Here is a 21,898-nt window from a genome sequence, read left to right on the forward strand (position 1 = left end):
ATCATGTTTGTCAACATTTGAGCATAGCATCATACCTGAGTGAATGACTTCAACCCTGGAGCTGCAGGGTTTTTGGTTAGCCTTGGTATGCTGTCTACCATGAATAATTTCCCAGCATCCAAGTGTCTAAACAAAAATACAAGAGAACACATCAGCTAACTTTCCAAGTAAGAAAAATTAAATCAAATAGTAGCCCACAACCAAATTTTCTGAAGCTAAAAGTGCTCACTATAGGAAGAAATCAAATGCTCCATCTTTATATTCTCTCTTTATATCAAGGCGGGGGGAGGTTCTAGCCTTAAGTCCAGTATCACGAATGCCGTTCTCATCATGACTGCAGGAAGTATGTACAGAATTTCTGCTCTGACATCATGAAACGGAATCTAACTACAATAAGATGTAGTTAGATACTCATCCTAAAAACGTTTCCTCACTATCATTTGGTAGATAATACAAACCTAAGGTATATTCATGATATTTTCTGGATTGGAATCAGAGAATATGACCACTTTTGTGGGCTGCAATATTGAAAAATAAAGCGATGAAGACTCATCACATTTTACTAAAGAGAAAAAAAGCATTCTCTTTAGAAAAGGGGATTAAAGACTGTTTTAAGCCTACCTAAGCTGAAGACACTACAAGCTGCAGGCCACTTAACCAATTAATATAGCTTTTGAAGGGAGGTATGAGACAAGTTTGAGATTAGAATAAATGCTGAATTGAATATAAGTTCATGTGTGACCAACAAAGCAAGTGAACCACAGTAGTATACACTGACACTTTCAACTCAATCCTAGAACGCAACCCTCAACTAAGAGCCCAGGTGATGACTCTTCATAGAGATACCTGCGGCTAGAGGAGAAAAATGGAGGAGTGGTTACTGTGTAGAGCAGCTCCCTGTCATAGGATTCTGTATCTACAAAATGTAGATGTTTCTTAGTGATATAGGCCACCTCCGTTTCCTTGACAACCAAATGCCGAGAAATTCCAGGAGCCTCTTTTGGAAGCTGGTCATCTACTGGAGTGATATGGATTGTCACCACCTGGAAAGAAATTATCTTTACCATTAATTTGAAATACCAAAAAGACACCAAAGAAAGCCACCCCACTATCATCCAGTCACAGTTATGATTTTCAAAAACTGCCATTTTGTAATACACTTCCAGTGAAAAAATTGGGGAGTTATTAGGAACATGAAAAATGGAACATTCTCCACGTATTTTTCATTCTACCTTAAGAATATGATTATCACAATTATAGTTAATGCAGTCATGAGTGTTATAGAATAGGCATATAATACACAAAATATGTTCCTGGTTTTATTTCTACACCTCCCTTTACCAGCAACCTGGGCTTTCTCTTCCTCTTTCCACTCAGTCATAAATCCTGGAAACCTTGACATTACTTTTGGTTCCTCTTTCTCTACCCACATATAACACATCACCAAGTCCCAGAGTTTGTACTTACAGAATTTTCTAAACAGTGTCTACACTCTAGTCCCACAGCTGTCATTCCCACTGTTCCTGACCTTGCACCAGTTTTCATAATTTCCTTACATCATCACAACGGCTTTCCATCAGCCCTAACTCCAATAACTCATTTTGACTTTTCATACCTCTGGTGTTATCTTTTAAAAAATACAAGTCAAATCAGGTTATTCACTTCCTCAAAAATCTAAAAAAAGATACAAATGAAGTTATCGACAAAACAGAAATAGACCCACAGACATAGAAAACAAATTTATGGTTACCAAAGGGGAAAGGCGGGGAAGGGATAAATTAGGAGGCTGGGATTAACATATACACACTAGTATATATAAAATAGATAACCAACAAGGACCTACTGTATCGCACAGGGAACTACACTCAATATTTTGCAATAACCTCTAAAGGAAAAGAATCTGACAAAGAATATATATATATATATATATGAATAACTGAATCACTGTACTGTACCCCTGAAACTAACACACTGTAAATCAACCATACCTCAATAAAATTTTTTTAAAAAGAAAGTTAAAGAAAAAATCTTAACCCCCCAGGAGGGATAGAATTATTCAAACTCCTTAGCATGGTATTCAAGACCCCTCACAGTTTAAACGCACTCTTTATTTCAACTTTATCTTTTATGACCTTTCAACATTAATCCAGCATCCTGACTGCACTCAGTGGACCCAGTCCTAGTCCTCAAACATGCCTCTATGCTCTGAATCCTGTTGTTCCTTCAGTCTGGAATGCTTTACTCCTGCTCTCTCCAGCAACCTGAGTCTTTCTTACCCTTGAAGGTTCTTCTTGAAACGTTCTCCAATTTCTCAGTAGGAATTAATTTTTCCTGAATTTTGGTTATCCCTTGATAAACATCGTTATTTCATTGTCTTGTATTATTAGTTAGTAGTTTACATGTAAATCTCTCCTAGACTGAAAGTTCCACAAGGAGGATCATAGTATAGTGCAAACCACATGGAATTTGGCAGTGAACAGATGGTTAAAGTCCTGGGTAAACCACTTAGTAGCTGTTACTGATCTTGAACAGGTCACTCAAATTTTTTGAGTGTCAATTTTCCTATTTGTAAATTAAGCATAATATCAACAACCTCACAGAATTTTATGAGGATCAAATATCACTATGAAGATAAAATGGCTGGCATATATTACGTGGTCAATAAATATTTTGTTCATTTCTATAGCTCCACCACATCTGGCACGGTATTTTGTAGGTAGGAGGTACTTTATAGTTGTTTCCTCACTGAATGAGTCAACATGCCCTGTTTGTGATGTTAAGAATTTTCTCAAACATTCATAGGTTTGCATCTTGCAAGAGGGCAAGGAGACTTTGCCAAACAGCTTTTTATCATCACATTTTTTTTTTTTTACAATAATCCATGATTGGTTGGGAGAAAGCAATTACTCTCTCTCAAAATGGTACATTTGCTTGGCATCATGAGTCATTGCACAGCCTGATGCATGAAAGTATTCTGACTCTGGTTTTGATTTATTTTAATATTGTCACTGAAGTACAGATCAGCAATGCCAATTTTTTCTAAGATAATGGTGTTCACAATAACCAATTTGAAAATGAAGAGAATTTCTTTTTTAAGTTAACATACAAAGCAAAAACTAAAACATGGTTAAGCTTTTGCTATGATACGAAAAAGACTGGAACATCAGCTCAGCCACCTACAAACTTTGCTGCCTGGGGCAAATCATTTAACCCTTTTGGGGCTCAGTTTTTCTCTCTTTACACTGGGAATAATAAGGATGACTATTATAGTGAAGTGCTGTCAGGATCAAATGAGATAGCTGATAGCACAGTGAGTACCTGGTAGTAGGTACTCAATAAATTAATTCCGTCTCCATCCTTCATTACTTTTACAAAAGCATACAGCATATTTACTACTCTATTATGAAGCATTTCAATAATTAGAAACTAAACTCAGTTATCAAAATAAAAGAACACAATGACAGTCATTTCTCCAGTTCCTGGAATCTGTGTCATGATTTTTTTTCCAGTTACAGTTTTTTGCTAATCTCTAAAATTCAGAAACTCTCTATGGGACATCCCAGCCATGGTGTGGATCAGTGAGGCTCCACTTAATTGAAAAACTAGATTTAATAAGGAAACAATGGTTATTGTGCCTTCAAAGAGACCATTTTCTATGCTAATTTATTCTCCAGTGTGTTCTTTGTGCAAAAAGAATGTACAAGCATGCTTTTCTATACCCCAGTAGTAATTCATGGTGGGCACATTTTTCAACATGCTTTATGATCGCTTAAGTTGATGTGTCTTTACATATTTATGCATGTCCAAATAATTATTGTGTCCGTGTTCTGTGGGTGAGAAAGATCCTATTTTAACAAACTCCATAGAGAAATAAAGTGTTCTCATTTTTACTGAAATTTGGTTGTAAAAAAGACCTAATTAAATACCCATTCCCACAAAGTGGAAAACTAGTGCCCATACTAGTCACTGGGCTCTTGCTTGTTGCCTTCCCCTACATGCATCCAGTCTACTTATGGCCACAAGCACCCACAGACAGACCTGCAGGGAATCGGAACATAAAGTAATAAATCAGTATATAAAATGACAACCACTAACCTGGACCCTCAGAAACCAGCTCACAATATGATACTCCACTGGCTACTATCTGCCTTCCTTGTAGACCTGGGTTCTTGATCCCTTCTCTGCACTGAGCTTTGCTTTCTGCCTGATTCCTTCTTTTGCATCTTCCTTTGAGATTATCCAGTGCTATTTCTCACCCCCAGGAGTTATTTCCAATGCTAGTTTTGCCCACTCCTCTTTCTGGTCTGACTTCTGATAAATGCCCACTCTGGGTGCCTGTTCTCTCCTCTGGTCATGTTTCACTCCTTCCTCCCACTTTGCCCCCAGGCCTTTGTGGCATCTGCTTCCTTTCTTCCTGTTTCTTAGTCCTCTTTCTCCATTTCTCTTCTAACCTTATGTTTCGCTCTCCATTTTACTGCTAACGTTACTCTCTCCCGGGTTAAAATCTAAGGTATAAATTCTATAAAGCCCACTACTGAGAGGAATAAAGAAGAAAATATTTTTCTTCTTTTTTCTTTTTCTGGTCAGGACTACTTTACATACGATGAACTACATTCAGTTTAAGTATATAATTTGATGAGTTGTGACAATCTTATATACCTGTCAAGGCACCACCACAGTTAAGATAAAGAATATTCTCCATAGATTTACTGTTTTTTTTGGTTGGTTTGTTTGATAGTATTTCATCGTATAGATACAGTTTTTTAAACCAGTCTTCTGTTGATAAGCACTTGGGTAGTGATACAAGCAATTCTGTAATAACCTAAGAAAATATTTTTCAAACGCAAATTGAGTAGGTGAGGCTTTATTCGATGACAGTCATGGCAACCAAGGTAGAAAGAGAGGGGGGTTCTTGCTAACATCTTGTTGATGTGTAGGTAGATCTCTCAGTAGGAGTATCTAGATGGGAAAGATGAGAAGTAAGAAGCATCTCCACTTATGTAACTTCCTTCCTGTTTTAAATAGATTCTCACCTGAGATCTTTGATTTCTGCCCCTATGAAAGAAAGTGTTCTAACAGTATGGCCAAAACAATCCTGGGTCTGAGTTTAATCTTCAGTGAATGGGGAACCTTCTGATCACAAAAGCTCCCATCAAGTAACCATTTCATCTGGACTTGTAGTTGAACAGCTGAAAGTTACAGATTTTGCTGAATATTTTAAATACATTTATATTTGTAGGACATGACTGGATACTCATCCAAATTGAAGATGCAGTCATCAAACAGACCAGCTGATCATTTGAGTCCCTTAAAAATTGGAGCTTCAGTGATGATATCAGGGTTTTACAACACAGTAATTCTTACCAGCACACACACATACAAAATATTTGTTTTGTTGTTATACACACGATTAATTCCTGGAAACTCTGAAAACTAAAGCTTTACACTTATTACCTCCACATCTTACTCCTTCCTCAGTCCCTGCCACATGTCTGGGTCTTCTTATTTCCCCCTCATTTCAATAAAAGTTGAAAGAACCAGAGTTTATTTTGGAACCAACACACATTTCTCGAGGTTCTACTCTGAGTCAGATACCAAGATCTGAAGACAGAGAGATGAATAAATCAGGATCCATGTCATAAATTAGCTCACAGTTGATCCAATAAAATAAATAATGGCCTCACATTATAGTAGTTTGATATCAGATTATATAAAAGGACCAGATGGTCAAGCCTGGGGAAACAGGTATGGAATAGGAGCATCAGAGGATGATTCCTGGAGAAGGTGATTCTGTAGCTGAGAGCCAGTCCACAGTCTGAATAAGCTAAAGCTGCCACACATCAGAAGAGGGAGAGCTGGGAAAAAATGGACACTAGATGTACTCTACTAAACATACTGCTACTGCATCAATGAGTTTTAGTTGTCCTCAGTTACAAAGACGTGGCTAATCTCGTCTATTCTTAAGAGACCATGTGACAGATCTGGAGGATAATCTAGTCCAAAAAAGATGAAGGCTGAGACTAAAGCAATGACAGTGGGGTGGGGAAGTAGAGATAGATGAGAGAAATTTCTCAAGTAGATTTATTAAGATTAGCTGACCAATTGGTTATGCAGATACTCGAGAGAAAGGGAGTAGGGATGACTTCAAAGATTCTAGTTACATTGGTTTCATGCAAATTTTCAGGGAAATATGCTAAATGTCTTGTGAACATGTTGAGTTTAAAATGAATGCAGAGGTCTGCCGGAGCCAGCGAGACCTGCCGCCTGACTTCGCTGCCACCCGGAGATGGCTGGCTGTAGCCGCCTGCCAGCCAGAGGAGGCGCCTTCAAGATGGCGGAGGAGTAAGACGTGCAGATCACCTTCCTCCCGACAAATACATCAAAACAACATGTACATGTGGAACAACTCCTACAGAACACCTACTGAACGCTGGCAGAAGACCTCAGACTTCCCAAAAGGCAAGAAACTCCCCACGTACCTGGCCACGTGGCTGACAGGATCTGGGTGCTCTGGCCGGGTGTCACCCTTAGCATCTGAGGTGGGAGAGCCGAGTTCAGGACATTGGTCCACCAGAGGCCTCCCGGCCCCACATAATATCAAACGGCGAAAGCTCTCCCAGAGATCTCCATCTCAACGCTAAGACCCAGCTCCACTCAATGACCAGCAAGCTACAGTGCTGGACACCCTATGCCCAACAACTAGCAAGACAGGAACACAACCCCACCCATTAGCAGAGGGGCTGCCTAAAATCATAATAAGTTCACAGACACCCCAAAACACACCAGCGGATGCAGTCCTGCTCACCAGAAAGACAAGATCCAGCCTCATCCACCAGAACACAGGCACCAGTCCCCTCCACCGGGAAGCCTACACAACCCACTGAACCAACCTTACCCACTGGGAGCAGACACCAAAAACAACGGGAACTATGAACCTGCAGCCTGCAAAAAGGAGACCCCAAACCCAGTAAGTTAAGCAAAATGAGAAGACAGAGAAATATGCAGCAGATGAAGGAGCAAGGTAAAAAGCCACCAGACCAAACAAATGAAGAGGAAATAGGCAGTCTACCTGAAAAAGAATTCAGAGTAATGATAGTAAAGATGATCCAAAATCTTGGAAATAGATTGGAGAAAATACAAGAAACGTTTAACAAGGACCTAGAAGAACTAAAGAGCAAACAAACAATGATGAACAACACAATAAATGAAATTAAAAATTCTCTAGAAGGAATCAATAGCAGAATAACTGAGGCAGAAGAACGGATAAGTGACCTGGAAGATAAAATAGTGGAAATAACTACTGCAGAGCAGAATAAAGAAAAAACAATGAAAAGCATTGAGGACAGTCTCAGAGACCTCTGCAACAACATTAAACGCACCAACATTCAAATCATAGGTGTCCCAGAAGAAGAAGAGAAAAAGAAAATGTGTGAGAAAATATTTGAAGAGTTCATAGTTGAAAACTTCCCTAATATGGGAAGGAAATAGTCAATCAAGTTCAGGAAGCACAGAGAGTCCCATACGGATAAATCCAAGGAGAAATACGCCAAGACACATATGAAGCAAACTATCAAAAATTAAATACAAAGAAGAAATATTAAAAGCAGCAAGGGAAAAGCAACAAATAACATACAAGGGAATCCCCATAAGGTTAACAGCTGATCTTCCAGCAGAAACTCTGCAAGCCAGAAGGGAGTGGCAGGACATATTTAAAGTGATGAAAGAGAAAAACCTACAACCAAGTTTACTCTACCCAGCAAGGATCTCATTCAGATTCGATGGAGAAATTAAAACCTTTACAGACAAGCAAAAGCTAAGAGAATTCAGCACCACCAAACCAGCTTTACAACAAATGCTAAAGGAACTTCTCTAGGCAGGAAACACAAGAGAAGGAAAAGACCTACAATAACAAACCCAAAACAATTAAGAAAATGGTAAAAGGAACATATATATCGATAACTACCTTAAATGTAAATGGATTAAATACTCCAACCAACAGATACAGACTGGCTGAATGGATACAAAAAGAAGGTCTGTATATATGCTGTCTACAAGAGACCCAATTCAGACCTAGGGACACATACAGACTGAAAGTGAGGGGATGGAAAGATATTCCATGCAAATGGAAATCAAAAGAAAGCTGGAGTAGCAATTCTCATATCAGACAAAATAGATTTTAAAACAAAGACTATTACAAGAGACAAAGAAGGACACTACAAAATGACCAAGGGATCAATCCAGGAAGAAGATATAACAATTGTAAATATTTATGCACCCAACATAGGAGCACCTCAATACATAAGGCAAATGCTAACAGCCATAAAAGGGGAAATCGACAGTAACACATAGGAGGGGACTTTAACACCCCACTTTCACCAATGGACAGATCATCCAAAATGAAAATAAATAAGGAAACACAAGTTTTAAATGATACATTAAACAAAATGGACTTAATTGATTTTTATAGGACATTCCATAAAAAAAACAGCAGATTACACTTTCTTCTCAAGTGCTCATGGAACATTCTCCAGGATAGATATATCTTGGGTCATAAATCAAGTCTTGGTAAATTTAAGAAAATTGAAATCGTATCAAGTATCTTTTCAACCACAACTCTATGAGACTAGATATCAATTACAGGAAAAAAATCTGTAAAAAATACAAACACATGGAGGCTAAACAATATGCTACTTAATAACCAAGAGATCACTGAAGATATCAAAGAGAAAATCAAAAAATACCTAGAAACAAATGACAATGAAAACATGACGACCCAAAACCTATGTGATGAGCAAAAGCAGTTCTAAGAGGGAAGTTTATAGCAATACAATCCTACCTCAAGAAACAGGAAACATCTCGAATAAACAACCTAACCTTACACCAAAAGCAATTAGAGAAAGAAGAACAAAAAAATCCCAAAGTTAGCAGAAGGAAAGAAATCATAAAGGTCAGATCAGAAATAAATGAAAAAGAAATGAAGGAAACGATAGCAAAGATCAATAAAACGAAAAGCTGGTTCTTTGAGAAGATAAACAAAATTGATAAACCATTAGCCAGAGTATCAAGAAGAAAAGGAAGAAGACTCAAATCAATAGAATTAGAAATGAAAAAGGAGAAGTAACAACTGACACTGCAGAAATGCAAAGGATCATGAGAGATTACTACAAGCAACTATATGCCAATATAAGGCAGCCTCTTCAATAAGTAGTGTTGGGAAAACTGGACAGCTACATGTAAAAGAATGAAATTAGAACGCTTCCTAACACCATACACAAAAATAAACTCAAAATGGATTAAAGACCTAAATGTAAGGCCAGACACTCTCAAACTCTTAGAGGAAAACATAGGCAGAACACTCTATGACATAAATCACAGCAAGATCCTTTTTGACCCACCTCCTAGAGAAATGGAAATAAAAACAAAAATAAACAAATGGAACCTAATGAAACTTAAAAGCTTTTGCACAGCAAAGGAAACCATAACCAGACAAAAAGACAATCCTCAGAATGGGAGAAAATATTTGCAAATGAAACAACTGACAAAGGACTAATCTCCAAAATATATAAGCAGCTCATGCAGCTCAATATCAAAAAAAAACAAACAACACAATCCAAAAATGGTTAGAAGACTTAAATAGACATTTCTCCAAAGAAGATTTACAGATTGCCAACAAATATATGAAAGGATACTCAGCATCACTAATCATTAGAGAAATGCAAATCAAAACTACAATGAGATATCATCTCACACCGGTCAGAATGGCCATCATCAAAAAATCTAGAAACAATAAATGCTGGAGAGGGTGTGGAGAAAAGGGAACACTCTTGCACTGTTGGTGGGAATGTAAATTGATACAGCCACTATGGAGAACAGTATGGAGGTTCCTCAAAATCTAAAAATAGAACTACCATATGACCCAGCAATCCCACTACTGAGCATATACCCTGAGAAAGCCATGACTCAAAAAGAGTCATGTACCACAATGTTCATTGCAGCTCTATTTACAATAGCCAGGACATGGAAGCAACCTAAGTGTCCATCAACAGATGAATGGATAAAGAAGATGTGGCACATATATACAATGCAATATTACTCAGCCATAAAAGGAAATGAAATTGAGTTATTTGTAATGAGGTGGATGGACCTAGAGACTGTCATATAGAGTGAAGCAAGTCAGAACGAGAAAAACAAATACCGTATGCTAACACATATATATGGAATGTAAAAAAAGAAAAAGGTTCTGAAGGACTTAGGGGTGGAACAGGAATAAAGACGCAGATGTAGAGAATGGACTTGAGGACACGGGGAGGGGGAAGGGTAAGCTAGCACGAAGTGCGAGAGTGGCATGGACACATATACAATACCAAATGTAAAATAGATAGTTAGTGGGACGCAGCCGCATAGCACAGGGAGATTAGCTCGGTGCTTTGTGACCACCTAGAGGGGTGGGATAGGGAGGGTGGGAGGGAGACGCAAGAGTGTGGGGATATGGGGATATATGTATACGTATAGCTGATTCACTTTGTTATAGAGCAGAAACTAACACAACAGTGTAAAGCAATTATACTTCAATAAAGATGTTAAAAAATAAATAAACCTTCCAAATAGAATAAATAAATAAATAAATAAATAAAATGAACGTAGAGATGTCAGGTAGAGATGTTGCTACACAAGTCTGAGCTGGAGAATATTTAGGAGACAAAAAATAGGCGGTACATGAAACCAGAGCAAAAGTCTTTCTTTTTCTCTCTGCTTCTCTGTTTCTCTCTCACACTCTCCCTCCCTCCTTTTCCCCTCCCTCCCTCTCGCCACCCTCCCTCTCTTTCTCGCTCTCTGCACCCTTCCCTTCTTTCTTCCCTCCCTCCCCCCCAACATAGATTAAGAAGATGAATAAAAGTAGAGAAAAATATGATTATGACTTCTTTAGAAGCCCATCCATCATGGGGAATAACTGGATCTACAGAATTCAGCCTGACATATTTGCCAAGATTTAAAAATAATTTTATTTCAATAAAGTTTTCATTACTGTGGTCTTTACTATAGAGGAAACTGACATGTATGTTTGTGGGTATGAAAAATATGATCTATAAAATATACAATAGCAGAAAAGGAAAAAGGAGCCCTGAATTTTCTGTTTTTAAAAAGTCCTATAGTTTGCTAAAAACGATACGGTATTCTAGTCAAAAACATAGCTCAGTTTGAATGGATACAACAAAAGATTTAGAAATAAATCCTATTAATAGTTTCCATTTTGGATTATCAAATCATCTAAGGTCTCAAGCAAAAATGTAATCTAGAAATGGCATAATTATACACATTGATGAAAAGAGAAGGCTGTTATTTATAAAGGAATTGATTTCTTTTCAGTCAATAAGCAGGTGAATTGAGAATTTTCTGATTCATTTTCCATTCCCTCTTAATAGGAGCACCTACTTCCTTCAGTTTCTGGGCTCTAAACATCATTCTTCCATTTGTTACCTTTATCTTGGCAGACAGATGAATAGCTCAATCATCTATGCATTGGCTAACGTCAGTGACCGTGACACTATGAGATGACATTATATAACCAATAGGGACACTATATGTAGTGGGTGTCACTTATTTTCAGAAGCCTTTTTTTCCATCCTTACCACCAATCATCGTCTTCTTGCAAGGAGTCTACCCCTTTATAGTTGCCCAGACCCTTCCTCACCTGTAATTTGTATAGGATGATGGCTCCTTAAGCCTATTTTTGTATTCTATATACTTAAATAATATCCTTGAATGGTAGTAAAACTCTTAGTTCTTCAAAAGCAATGATAAATAATAGCTAATATATTTATTGAGTACTTACTATGTGCCAGAAAGTTCTCAATACTTACATGTATTACGTTGCTTACCCTCAAAATCACTTTATAAGAATGTTGTTTTACAGATAAAGAAACTGAGTCACAGGTCAGTTAATGTCAACAGGACAAAAACAAAGACAGTCTAACTACAAAGCCTATGTTTTAACCACTACACATAAAATAAGTCAGTGGGTTTTTTTTTTGTTATTGTTATGAAGCAAGCAAATTTTGTGAGGTGCTCTTTATAGAAGGGTCTGATGGTTAAATAACCTTGGAAACACTGCATACATGGTAATTTACATAACTCTGTGGAAAAGTAAGAGAGCAGTTATGTTGCAAAGAAATCGACTTAATTTTGCTTACTCCATTGCTTCTCAAACTTCGAGCTTTGAAATCTGTTTTCCTGTAGTTTCTAATTACATCTTCCAGAACTGGTATCTGTGGACAAGACTTTGGGAAAGTGTTCAGAGATGGACTCTTACCTGTGGCTCTGAGAGATTTGGAGGTTCGTGGCTGTCCCACAGGACAAATTCAAATGAATCTTCAAAGATTTCTCCACCAAAATGACGATAGTAAATGATGCCATTGAACAGATCCATCTGAAGGAAGCCAGGGACAGGATAGCCTATTGGGTCCACAAAATATCACATACCTTTGTAACAGTCTGCCAGGTGTTGGGGTATAATGATATTGGATTTATCTCCAGAAGTTTTCTCAGTCTAGTATGTTGTATGTACCCAAGGAATCTTTTTTTAAATTGAAGTATAGTTGATTTACAATATTGTGTTAGTTTCAGGTATACAGCAAAGGAATTCAGATATATATATATCTCTCCAGATTCTTTTCCACTAAAGATTATTAGAAGATACTGAATATAGTTCACTGTGTTATACAGTAAATCCTTATTGCTTATCTATTTTATGTATAGTAGTTTGTCCACGGAATCATTATTAATTGCTTTTATCAAAGCTTATAAATAATAAAGCAGAAAAATTAAAGTTAATATTTCTGCCTTAATATATAGAAAAATTAGCATTAGAAAAATATTTTCAAGAAATAGTCTTAACATCAGCCAAGACGGCAGAGGAGAAAGACCCTGAGCTCACCTCCTCTCATGGGCACACCAAAATCACAACTATCTGCAGAACAACCATCAGTGAAAAAGTCCAGAACCTACCAGAGGAGAGCTTCTGCAACTAAAGATATAAAGAAGCAACAACAAAAAGATGGGTAGGAGGGGCAAAGTCACAAAATAGTCAAGTCCCATACCCCAGGGTGGGTAATCCACAAACAAGAAAATAATTACAACTGCAGAGTCTCTCAAAGGAGTAAGAGGTCCAAGCCCCAGCCCAGGGGTCCTGCACTTGGGAAGATGAGCCTCCAGGGCATATGGTTTTGAAGGCCAGTGGGGTGACTTTTGGGAGTCCCAGAGGGTTGGGGGAAATAGAGACTTCACTCTTAAAGGGTACATAAAGAATCTCTCATGCTCCAGGACCCAGGGAAGAAGCAGTAATTTGATAGAAGCCTGGGTCAGAATCACTTGCTGATCTAGGAGAATCTTCTGGAGAGACAGGAGGCAACTGCAGCTCACCCTAGGGACATAGACACTGGCAACAGCCATTTTGGGAACTTGTTCTACCACATGGATACTGGCACTGGCAAACGCCATTGTGGAATCTTCTCTCTAGCTTATTAGGGTGAAGACCCAGCCCCGATACAGCCCACAGGCCTGTAGGCTCCAGTGCTGGGATGCCTCAGGCCAAGCAACTAACTGGGTGGGGACACAGCTTTACACACCAGCAGACAGGCTGTCATAAGACCTCCTGCGTGAACAGCTGCTTCTGGACGTGGCCCTGTCCACCAGATAGCCCAGGATCCAGCTCCACCCACCACTGGGCAGGCACCAGCTCCAGAATAGCCTGGGCCCCAGCCCCACTCTCCAGGGAGCCTGCTCTAGCCTCCAGACTAGTTTCATCCACCAGGGGGCAGACACTAGCTGAAAGAAAGCCACAGATATGCAGCCTGCAGACACGACCTGCCCACTAATAGGACAGAACCTGCACGGGGACCAACTGAACCATGGTCCAGCCTACTAGCAGACCAACACAAGCTTCAGGACTCCCTGGACCCTGCACCCGACTGTCAGGATGTAGTCCCACCCACCAGTAATCCAAAACCAGCTCTAGGACCCCTGGGTCCTGCAAGCAGACTCCAGGACCTGGCTCTGCCCACCAGTAGGCCAGCACTAGCCCCAGGACCTGGTTCAACACACCAGTGGGTGGGTAACAGCCCTGGAGTCTCCTGGACCTTGACTCAACCCTACAATGAGCCAGGACTAGCCCCAGGGCCCCCTGGGGTTCTGTAGTCAGCACCACCTTGTGACCCGGTCCCACCAACCAGCAGTCAGCAACCTCCACACAAGGCAGGGCCTGGCAACCAACTGGACAGGGGGCAAATCAAGCCTACAAGACTGCCTACATAGTCAGCCCACCACAACAGAAGGACACACTCAGTCCTCATTGGGGGAACCCCTAGAGCATATAGCTCAGGTGATGAGAGGGGGATATGCTGCTGGGACACATAGGATGTCTCCTTCAAAAGGCTACTTCTCCAAGATTGGGAAATGTAACTAACCTACCAGATACATAAAAATAAAAACAGCAACCTAGGCAAAATAAGGCAACAAAGGAACAAACGTGTTTCTAACAAACAAGATAAAACCCCAGAAGAAGAACTAAGTGAAGTGGAGATAGGCAATCTACCTGAGAAAGAGATAAGGGTAGTATGATGATAAAGATGATCAAAGAACCCAAGAAAAGAATGGATGCATAGAACAAGAAGTTAGAAGCTTTTTAACAAAGAGTTAGAAAATGTGAAGAACAACCAAACAGAGATGAAGAATACAATAACTGAAATGAAAAATACACTAGAAGGAATCAACAGTAGACTAAATGATACAGAGGAAATGACCAGGAAGCTGGAAGACAGAGTAGTGGAAATCACTGATGCTGAACAGACAAAAGAAAAAAGAATGAAAAGAAATGAGGACAGCTTAAGAGACCTCTGGGACAACCTCAAGCACACTAATAGTCACATTATAAGGGTCCCAGAAGGAAAAGAAACAGAGAACCTATCAACATATTTGCAGACATAAAAGATCAAAACTTCCCTAACCTGGTAAAGGAAACAGATACCTAAGTGTAGGGAGTACAGAGAGTCCTATACAGGATTAATTCAAAGAGGAACACACCAAAACATATTGTAATTAAAATGGCAAAATTGGGACTTCCCTGGTGGTCCAGTGGTAAAGAATCAGCCTTCCAATGCAGGGGATGCAGGTTCGATCCCTGGTCGGGGAACTAAGATCCCACATGCCACGGGGCAACCAAGCCTACACACCACAACTACAGAGCCCATGTACCCTCTAGCCCACTTGCCACAACTAGAGAGAGAAAACCCACATGCCACAACTAGAGGGAAGCCTGAGCACTGCAATGAAGAGACCGCGCACCGTAATGAAAAGATCCAGAGTGCCTCAACAAGGAGCTTGTGTGCTGCAACTAAGACCTGACACAGCCAAAAAAAATAATAATGATAAGGAAAATAAGTAAATAAAATAAATAAATATTTTTAAAAATATAAAATAAAATAAAATAAAAATAAAATGGAATAATTAAAGATAAAGAGAGAATATTAAAAGCAGCAAGGGAAAAGCAACAAGTAACATACAAGGGAACACCCATAAGGCTATCAGCTGAATTTCAACAGAAAGTCTACAGGTCAGAGGGAGTGGCACAATATATTTAAAGTGATGCAAAGGAAAAACCTACAACTAAGAATATTCTACCCAGCAAGGCTCATGTTCAGATTTGATGGAGAGATCAAAAGCTTTACAGACAAGCAAAAGCTAAAAGAGTTCAGCTTAACAAGAAATGTTGAAGGAACTTCTCTAAGAGAAAAAGAAAATACCACAACTAGAAACGTGAAAACTGCAAAAGCAAAATCCTCATCGGTAAAGGCAAACACACAGTATAAAGGTAGTAAATCATCCACACACAAAGATAGGAGGAAAATTAAAAGAAAAAAGTAGTAAAATCATCTACATCCACAATAAGCAGTTAAGGGATATACAAAAAATTAGATGTAATATATGACATCAAAAACAGTAGCTGTGAGGGGAGGAGAGTACAAATGCAGGGTTGTTAAAATGTATCTGAAATTAAGACATTGATGGAAGAAACTGAAGACAACACAAACAGATGGAAAGATATACACTGTTCATGTATTGGAAGAATTAAAATTGTTATAATGATCATACTACCCAAGACAACCTACAGATTCAATGCAATCCCTATTAAAATATCAAGGGCACTTTTCACATAACTAGAACAAATAATTTTAAAATTTGTATGGAAACACAAAAGACCCTGAAGTGCCAAAGCAATCTTGAGAAAGAAGAACAGAGCTGGTAGGAACCACACTCCCTGACTTCAGACTGTATCACAAAGCTACAATAATTAAAATAGTATGATACTGGCACACAGCAGACACATAGATCAATAGAACAAAATAGAGAACCCAGAGATAAACCCATGCATTTATGTTTAATTAATCTACAACAAAGGAGACAAGAATATACAATGGAGAAAAGACAGTCTCTTCAATAAGTGGTGCTGGGAAAACTGGACAGCTACATGTAAAAGAATGAAATTAGAACATTCTCTAACACCATATAAACAAAATAAACTCAAAGTGGATTAAAGACCTAAATGTAAGATCTGAAACCATAAAACTCCTAGAAGAAAACAAAGGCGGAACACACTTTGACATAAATTATAGCGATTTTTTTGGATCTGTCTCCTAAAGCAAAAGAAAAGCACAAATAAACAAATGGGACCTAGTTAAACTTAAAAGCTTTTGCGCCTCAACAAAACAAAAAGACAACCTACTGAATGGGAGAAAATATTGCAAATGATATGACCAATAAGGGGTTAATATCCAAAATATACAAACAGCTCATACAACTCAACAGCAAAAAAACAAACAAACTGATTAAAAAATGGCAGAAGACCTGAGTAAACATTTTTCCAAAGACATACAGATTGCCAACAAGCACATGAAAAGATGCTCAACATCACTAATCATCAGAGAATTGCAAATGAGATATCACTTCACACCTGTCAGAATGGCTATCATTGAAAAGAACACAAATAACAAATATTGGCAAGGATGTGGAGAAAAGGGAACCTTGTACACTGCTGGTGGGAATGTAAATTGGTGAGCCATTGTGAAAAACAGTATGGAGGTTTCTTAAAAGACTAAACATAGAACTACCATATGTCCTAGCAATTCCACTCCTAGATATACGACTGAAAAAAATGAAAACACTAATTTGAAAAGATATATGCACCCCAATGTTCATTGCAGCACTATTTACAATAGCCAATACATGGAAGCAACCCAAGTGTCCATCAACAAATGAATGGACAAAGAAGATGTGGTGTGTACACACACACACACACACACACACACACACACACACACACACATATACATACAATGGAATACTACTTAGCCATTAAAAAGAATGAAATTTTGCAACAACGTGGATGGACTTAGAGGGTATTATGCTAAATGAAATGTCAGAGAAAGACAAATAATGTATGATATCACTAACACATGGAATCTAAAAAATACAACAAACTAGTGAATATAACAAAAAAGAAACAGAATCACAGATATAGAGAACAAACTAGTGGCTACCCATGGGGAGAGTGAAGGGGGAGGAGTGATATAGGCATATGGGATTAAGAGGTTCCAACTACTATGTATAAAATAAATAAGCTTCAAGATATGTTGTACACCACAGGGAATATAGCCAATATTTTATAATAACAATAAATGGAGTATAACGTTTAAAAATTGTGAATCACTGTTATACACCTGAAACATATAATATTGTACATCAACTATATCTCAATTTTTAAATAATTAATTAAATAAAATTAAATATGTTTAAAAAAAGAAACAGTCTTAAGTAAAACTGCTTGATACCCATTTTGTCAAGCTCCTGACCTACCTACTTCAAAAAGTAGTTATGAAATTATTCTAACAAAATGTAAATAAATGTTATTCATGAAATTTCTTTATCAATAATCTAGAATAGGTCAAACATATCTCTTCAACCTTATTTGTTCTCTTACCTTGCATAGCAGACTTAATTTTTCATGGTATAATGGTTATCTTGAGGCCCAGCTCTGGAACTTTCTAGATTCCAGATGGATAGATCAACTTAACCTAAATCTCAGGCTTCCCATCTATGAAATGGTAATAATAATAATAGAATCTTACCTCATAAACTTGATGTCCCCCTTAGCACAAATTCTGACACAAATGATCTTAACTGCCCAGAACTTACCTATCAGTCCTGGTGCTGGCTTCTTCATGATCTCTCCAGCCTGCGGGGGTTTCGTGATATTAAAGAAGATGTAGTCATCACTGGAGTCCATGTCTGAAGCTCTCAGCTTGGAACCCTGGATCAGTATGGTCTGCCCCTCCTCCAGTTCAATCACAACATTGGTTATGAGGAATGGTGGACTATCATCTTTGGGCAAAATGTTGATGGGAAACTTATGTTGGATGCTGTGTTGGCCGTCGAATATCCTGAAGACCACAAAGTCTTTGGTGGAGTCACTGTCGTCATGATGATATTGAACGACTCCAGCCTGAAGGTCAGCCACGGTGAAGAGAAACCCCTTCCCCCCTGATGGAAAGAACAGAGGTGGAGTGGAATGAAAAAGGTGTGGAGGCAGCAGGTTAGTGAAAGCAGCACTACAGGAGAGGGTGTGAAATGGAAAGTGGTGCAGCCAATGCTTCCCTCACCTGGAAAAACCACAGATTGTTTAGCGGGTTCTGGGGCTCCAAAGACCTGGTTTTGAATACTGGCTGTAATACTTATTAGCTGGGTGGACTTGGGCAAGGTATTTAATTTATTTGAGACTCATCTATAAAACAGAGATAATAATACCTACCTAACATCCCCTCTTAAGGATGAGAGAGCTCACACAATAGTGTACCTACAATAAGTATTCATTGTTCTTTGACTCATTATCATCATCCGACAGCACTTCTTAGAGTAGTGGTCTCGAACTAGCAGCATCAGCACCATCGGGGAAGTCATTATAAATGCAAGTTCTCAGGTCCTACCCCAGACCTACTGAATTAGAAATTCTGCCAGTGGGTCCCAGCAATTTATGTTTTATCAAGCCTTCCAGGAGTCTAATGCACGCTAAAGTTTGAGAATCACTAGCTTAATGAGCAAGAGCTAGAGCTCTGGTAGCAAATGGCCTGGGTTCGAATCCCAGCTCGGCCACTTTCCAGACAGACAAGTCAACTTCTCTAAGTCTCAGGTTCCCATTTGCAAAGTGAGTGTAATAATAGTACCTTGCTTCATAAAGCTGATGTGAGATAAAGTATGTAGACTGCTTTGTACAATCTGGCACAAAGTAAATGCTTAATAAATGTTTACACTATTTTCTTCCTCTGAGCCAGAACATCATTGCATTATGGGCTATGACTCTCCACTTCATTTCTATAGTACTGATAAACATTGCTTCACTCTGCACAAACTATTACAATTCTTGACGGCAGGTGTCCCATTTCTTTCCCCACTCCATATGGTTTTATGGATTAAACATGAGTATAATGAACACTATGAGTTACTTGCCCAACAGGAACTTTCTGTTTCTTCCTCAGTACCAGAATCCTAGTTTTATTTAGAATGGTAATATGACTGTTTAAAAATACTCAGGTTCCCAGACTCTGTTGCACCTAGGGGGATAGTATGTAACTTGATAAGAGATATAATCAGACTTCATTGTATCAGGCTCCTAGGAAAAGTTGTAAAACAGAGCAAACTTAGATGGCCTAATTTTTTTATTGTTCCTTCTCTTTCTTCCTTCCCCTAACACTGATTAAAAGCCTAGAGGTGTAGGCACCATCCTGTGACCACTGACAGAGCAGAAAAGAGCCACTGGCATCATGGATACAGAATACCTACCTCTGTGCAACTTGTCACAAGGAGAAAGTGACTCCTGAATTTTTAAGCTGCTGTAGTTGGGTTTTCCTTACACGCAGCTGAACATCCATCCTAACTAATACATCCAGCTTAAGCTAAGCTCCCATTGTCTTGGGATTAGGCAAGAGAATTTATCATTTTATTTTTGATTTTATTTTTTCAGAATTTCCTAATCACAAACAATGATAAATAAGAACTCTCTTTCTACTTTACAGTTAAGCAAACTAAGAGGATAATGGAATTAAATCCTCTGAGCTCATTACAAGGAATGGACTATATTACCATTAAGTATGGATATTTTTATTAGGGCCATTACCTTGTTAACTACCATCTTTATAACTATAAATTCATTTCTTTTAAACAACAGCAACTGCTACTAATAACATAATAGCATAATTATTACTAACATATTAAAAAAACATAAGTTTTTCTGTTTTTCACTGCATTTCTCTGAAGCAGAGAAATGAAAAGGAAATATTTTGTCTTTGAACTGGGATAAGATAATCAGTGAAGGAGTATATTTAGAAGGAACCCTACATGGCTCCAGAAAGCAAATCTGAGATTTAAACAATGACTCAAGTACAAAAGACCATTCATAAAATGTCCTCCATTGATTTGAGCATCCTAATACAAAAGCCAATGGTTTCAAGATCTCTGGATCTGGGGATTATGATAATTCATTTAGAAATGAAGCCCAAGAGATACTACATATATCCTGTTAAATATGATTTGCTTTTGGAGAAAATACTTCTTGGGTTTTTTTCTAAGTTACAAAGTTTGTTCATTCACCTCTCAGAGTAAGCTGTCCATGCTGCAGGCCATCCACAATGACTACCTGAACAGCATGAATGTCATCATTGTCAACAATCTGAAACTGTTCCCAAGTGATGGCCCGAGACTGTCCCTCTAGGAGATTCAGACCTACAAAAGAAAGCACAAAAAGTGTCCTGGAAAGTTCTATGATATGCCAAGATGCCTACTTTAAGACAAGATTAAAGAATTTTCACTCACAAAACTAGGTAAAAATTGTATCTTCAAAAGCTTCTCGAGAAACTGGAATTTAGTGTTTACTTTAAGTAATATTTTTACTATTAGTACTATTAACTCCAACCTGACAACTGGTTCCTTATGACATATCCTTTAGAGGCATGATGGTGCCAAAAATAAATATTAGAAGGAAATAACAGATGTTATGTTCACAGTGGTCTCTAGTTCAAAAAGGTTCACAAGGAATTTTTCAAAGGCGGCATTCACATATTTTAAGTGGGCAAGAGTCAGAAGTGCTTTTACACATAAATTATAAGAGCATAAGTATCCCACGGGATAGAGAATTAAAGTGGTTAAATACACAAATACAGAGTTACTGTGCTAGGGAATATTTAATGATGTTAGACAGGAAAGGTCTGATGCTTTACAATGAGGGCTGTGTTTTAATCTAGACTCTAATAAGGAAGGGACTTTTGTAACTAAAGGAATTAAAAATAAAACCATCTCCTTGGACCCAGCATGCTGGAGGGAATATGGGGAGAGAATGAGTGCTGCTCAGAGCAAGAATACAGACTCCAGACTGAACACTGCCGTTAGAGACAGGTAGCATCAACCATTCCCATTACCCAGTAGAGCTGGGGGCTAACAGACTGAAGAGACTCTCGAAAAGGAGCAAAGCCTTTTAAAGAAGCAAGGTGATGAAATTTAAAGACAGTGCACTGGTGGACCCAGTTAATGCTTCCCCTCAAATCTACCCAGCTCCCCTTCTTCCTGATGTTGACCATTTGCCTGCTTTCTAGCTGCAGCAGTTCCAATAGGCCTCCCACGGTCCCCACATTGTAAAGCCCTGGCTGCCACCACTGCCTCATCTTCTGACGTTGCTGCCCTCAACTGCCTACCAGATGAGGTTTTGGCGTGACCTTCCCTGTGACCATGGCCAGGTCCCACCATGGGACTCAAGGAGTTTGTACAGTGGCTGTTAAGAAGAGCCAGGTAACACAACCTA

At 38.6% G+C, this 21,898-nt stretch overlaps 1 protein-coding gene across 14 annotated transcripts in view; it reads right to left on the reverse strand.

Moving 5' to 3' along the window:
• The window catches only part of FREM1 (FRAS1 related extracellular matrix 1), a 172,064-nt gene that overhangs the window by 102,152 nt on the left and 48,014 nt on the right, over positions 1-21,898 (reverse strand). For all 14 annotated transcript variants that reach the window (XM_061200436.1, XM_061200437.1, XM_061200439.1 and 11 more), the window contains 5 exons: positions 20,695-20,826; positions 18,247-18,591; positions 12,311-12,453; positions 847-1,043; positions 36-126 (listed from right to left, as the gene is read on the reverse strand). In XM_061200436.1, coding sequence (XP_061056419.1) covers positions 36-126; positions 847-1,043; positions 12,311-12,453; positions 18,247-18,591; positions 20,695-20,826 — 908 coding nt within the window. The remainder of the gene's footprint in view (positions 1-35; positions 127-846; positions 1,044-12,310; positions 12,454-18,246; positions 18,592-20,694; positions 20,827-21,898) is intronic.

This window comes from Eubalaena glacialis, chromosome 9, assembly GCF_028564815.1.
Source record: "Eubalaena glacialis isolate mEubGla1 chromosome 9, mEubGla1.1.hap2.+ XY, whole genome shotgun sequence".
Lineage (NCBI taxonomy): Eukaryota > Metazoa > Chordata > Mammalia > Artiodactyla > Balaenidae > Eubalaena > Eubalaena glacialis.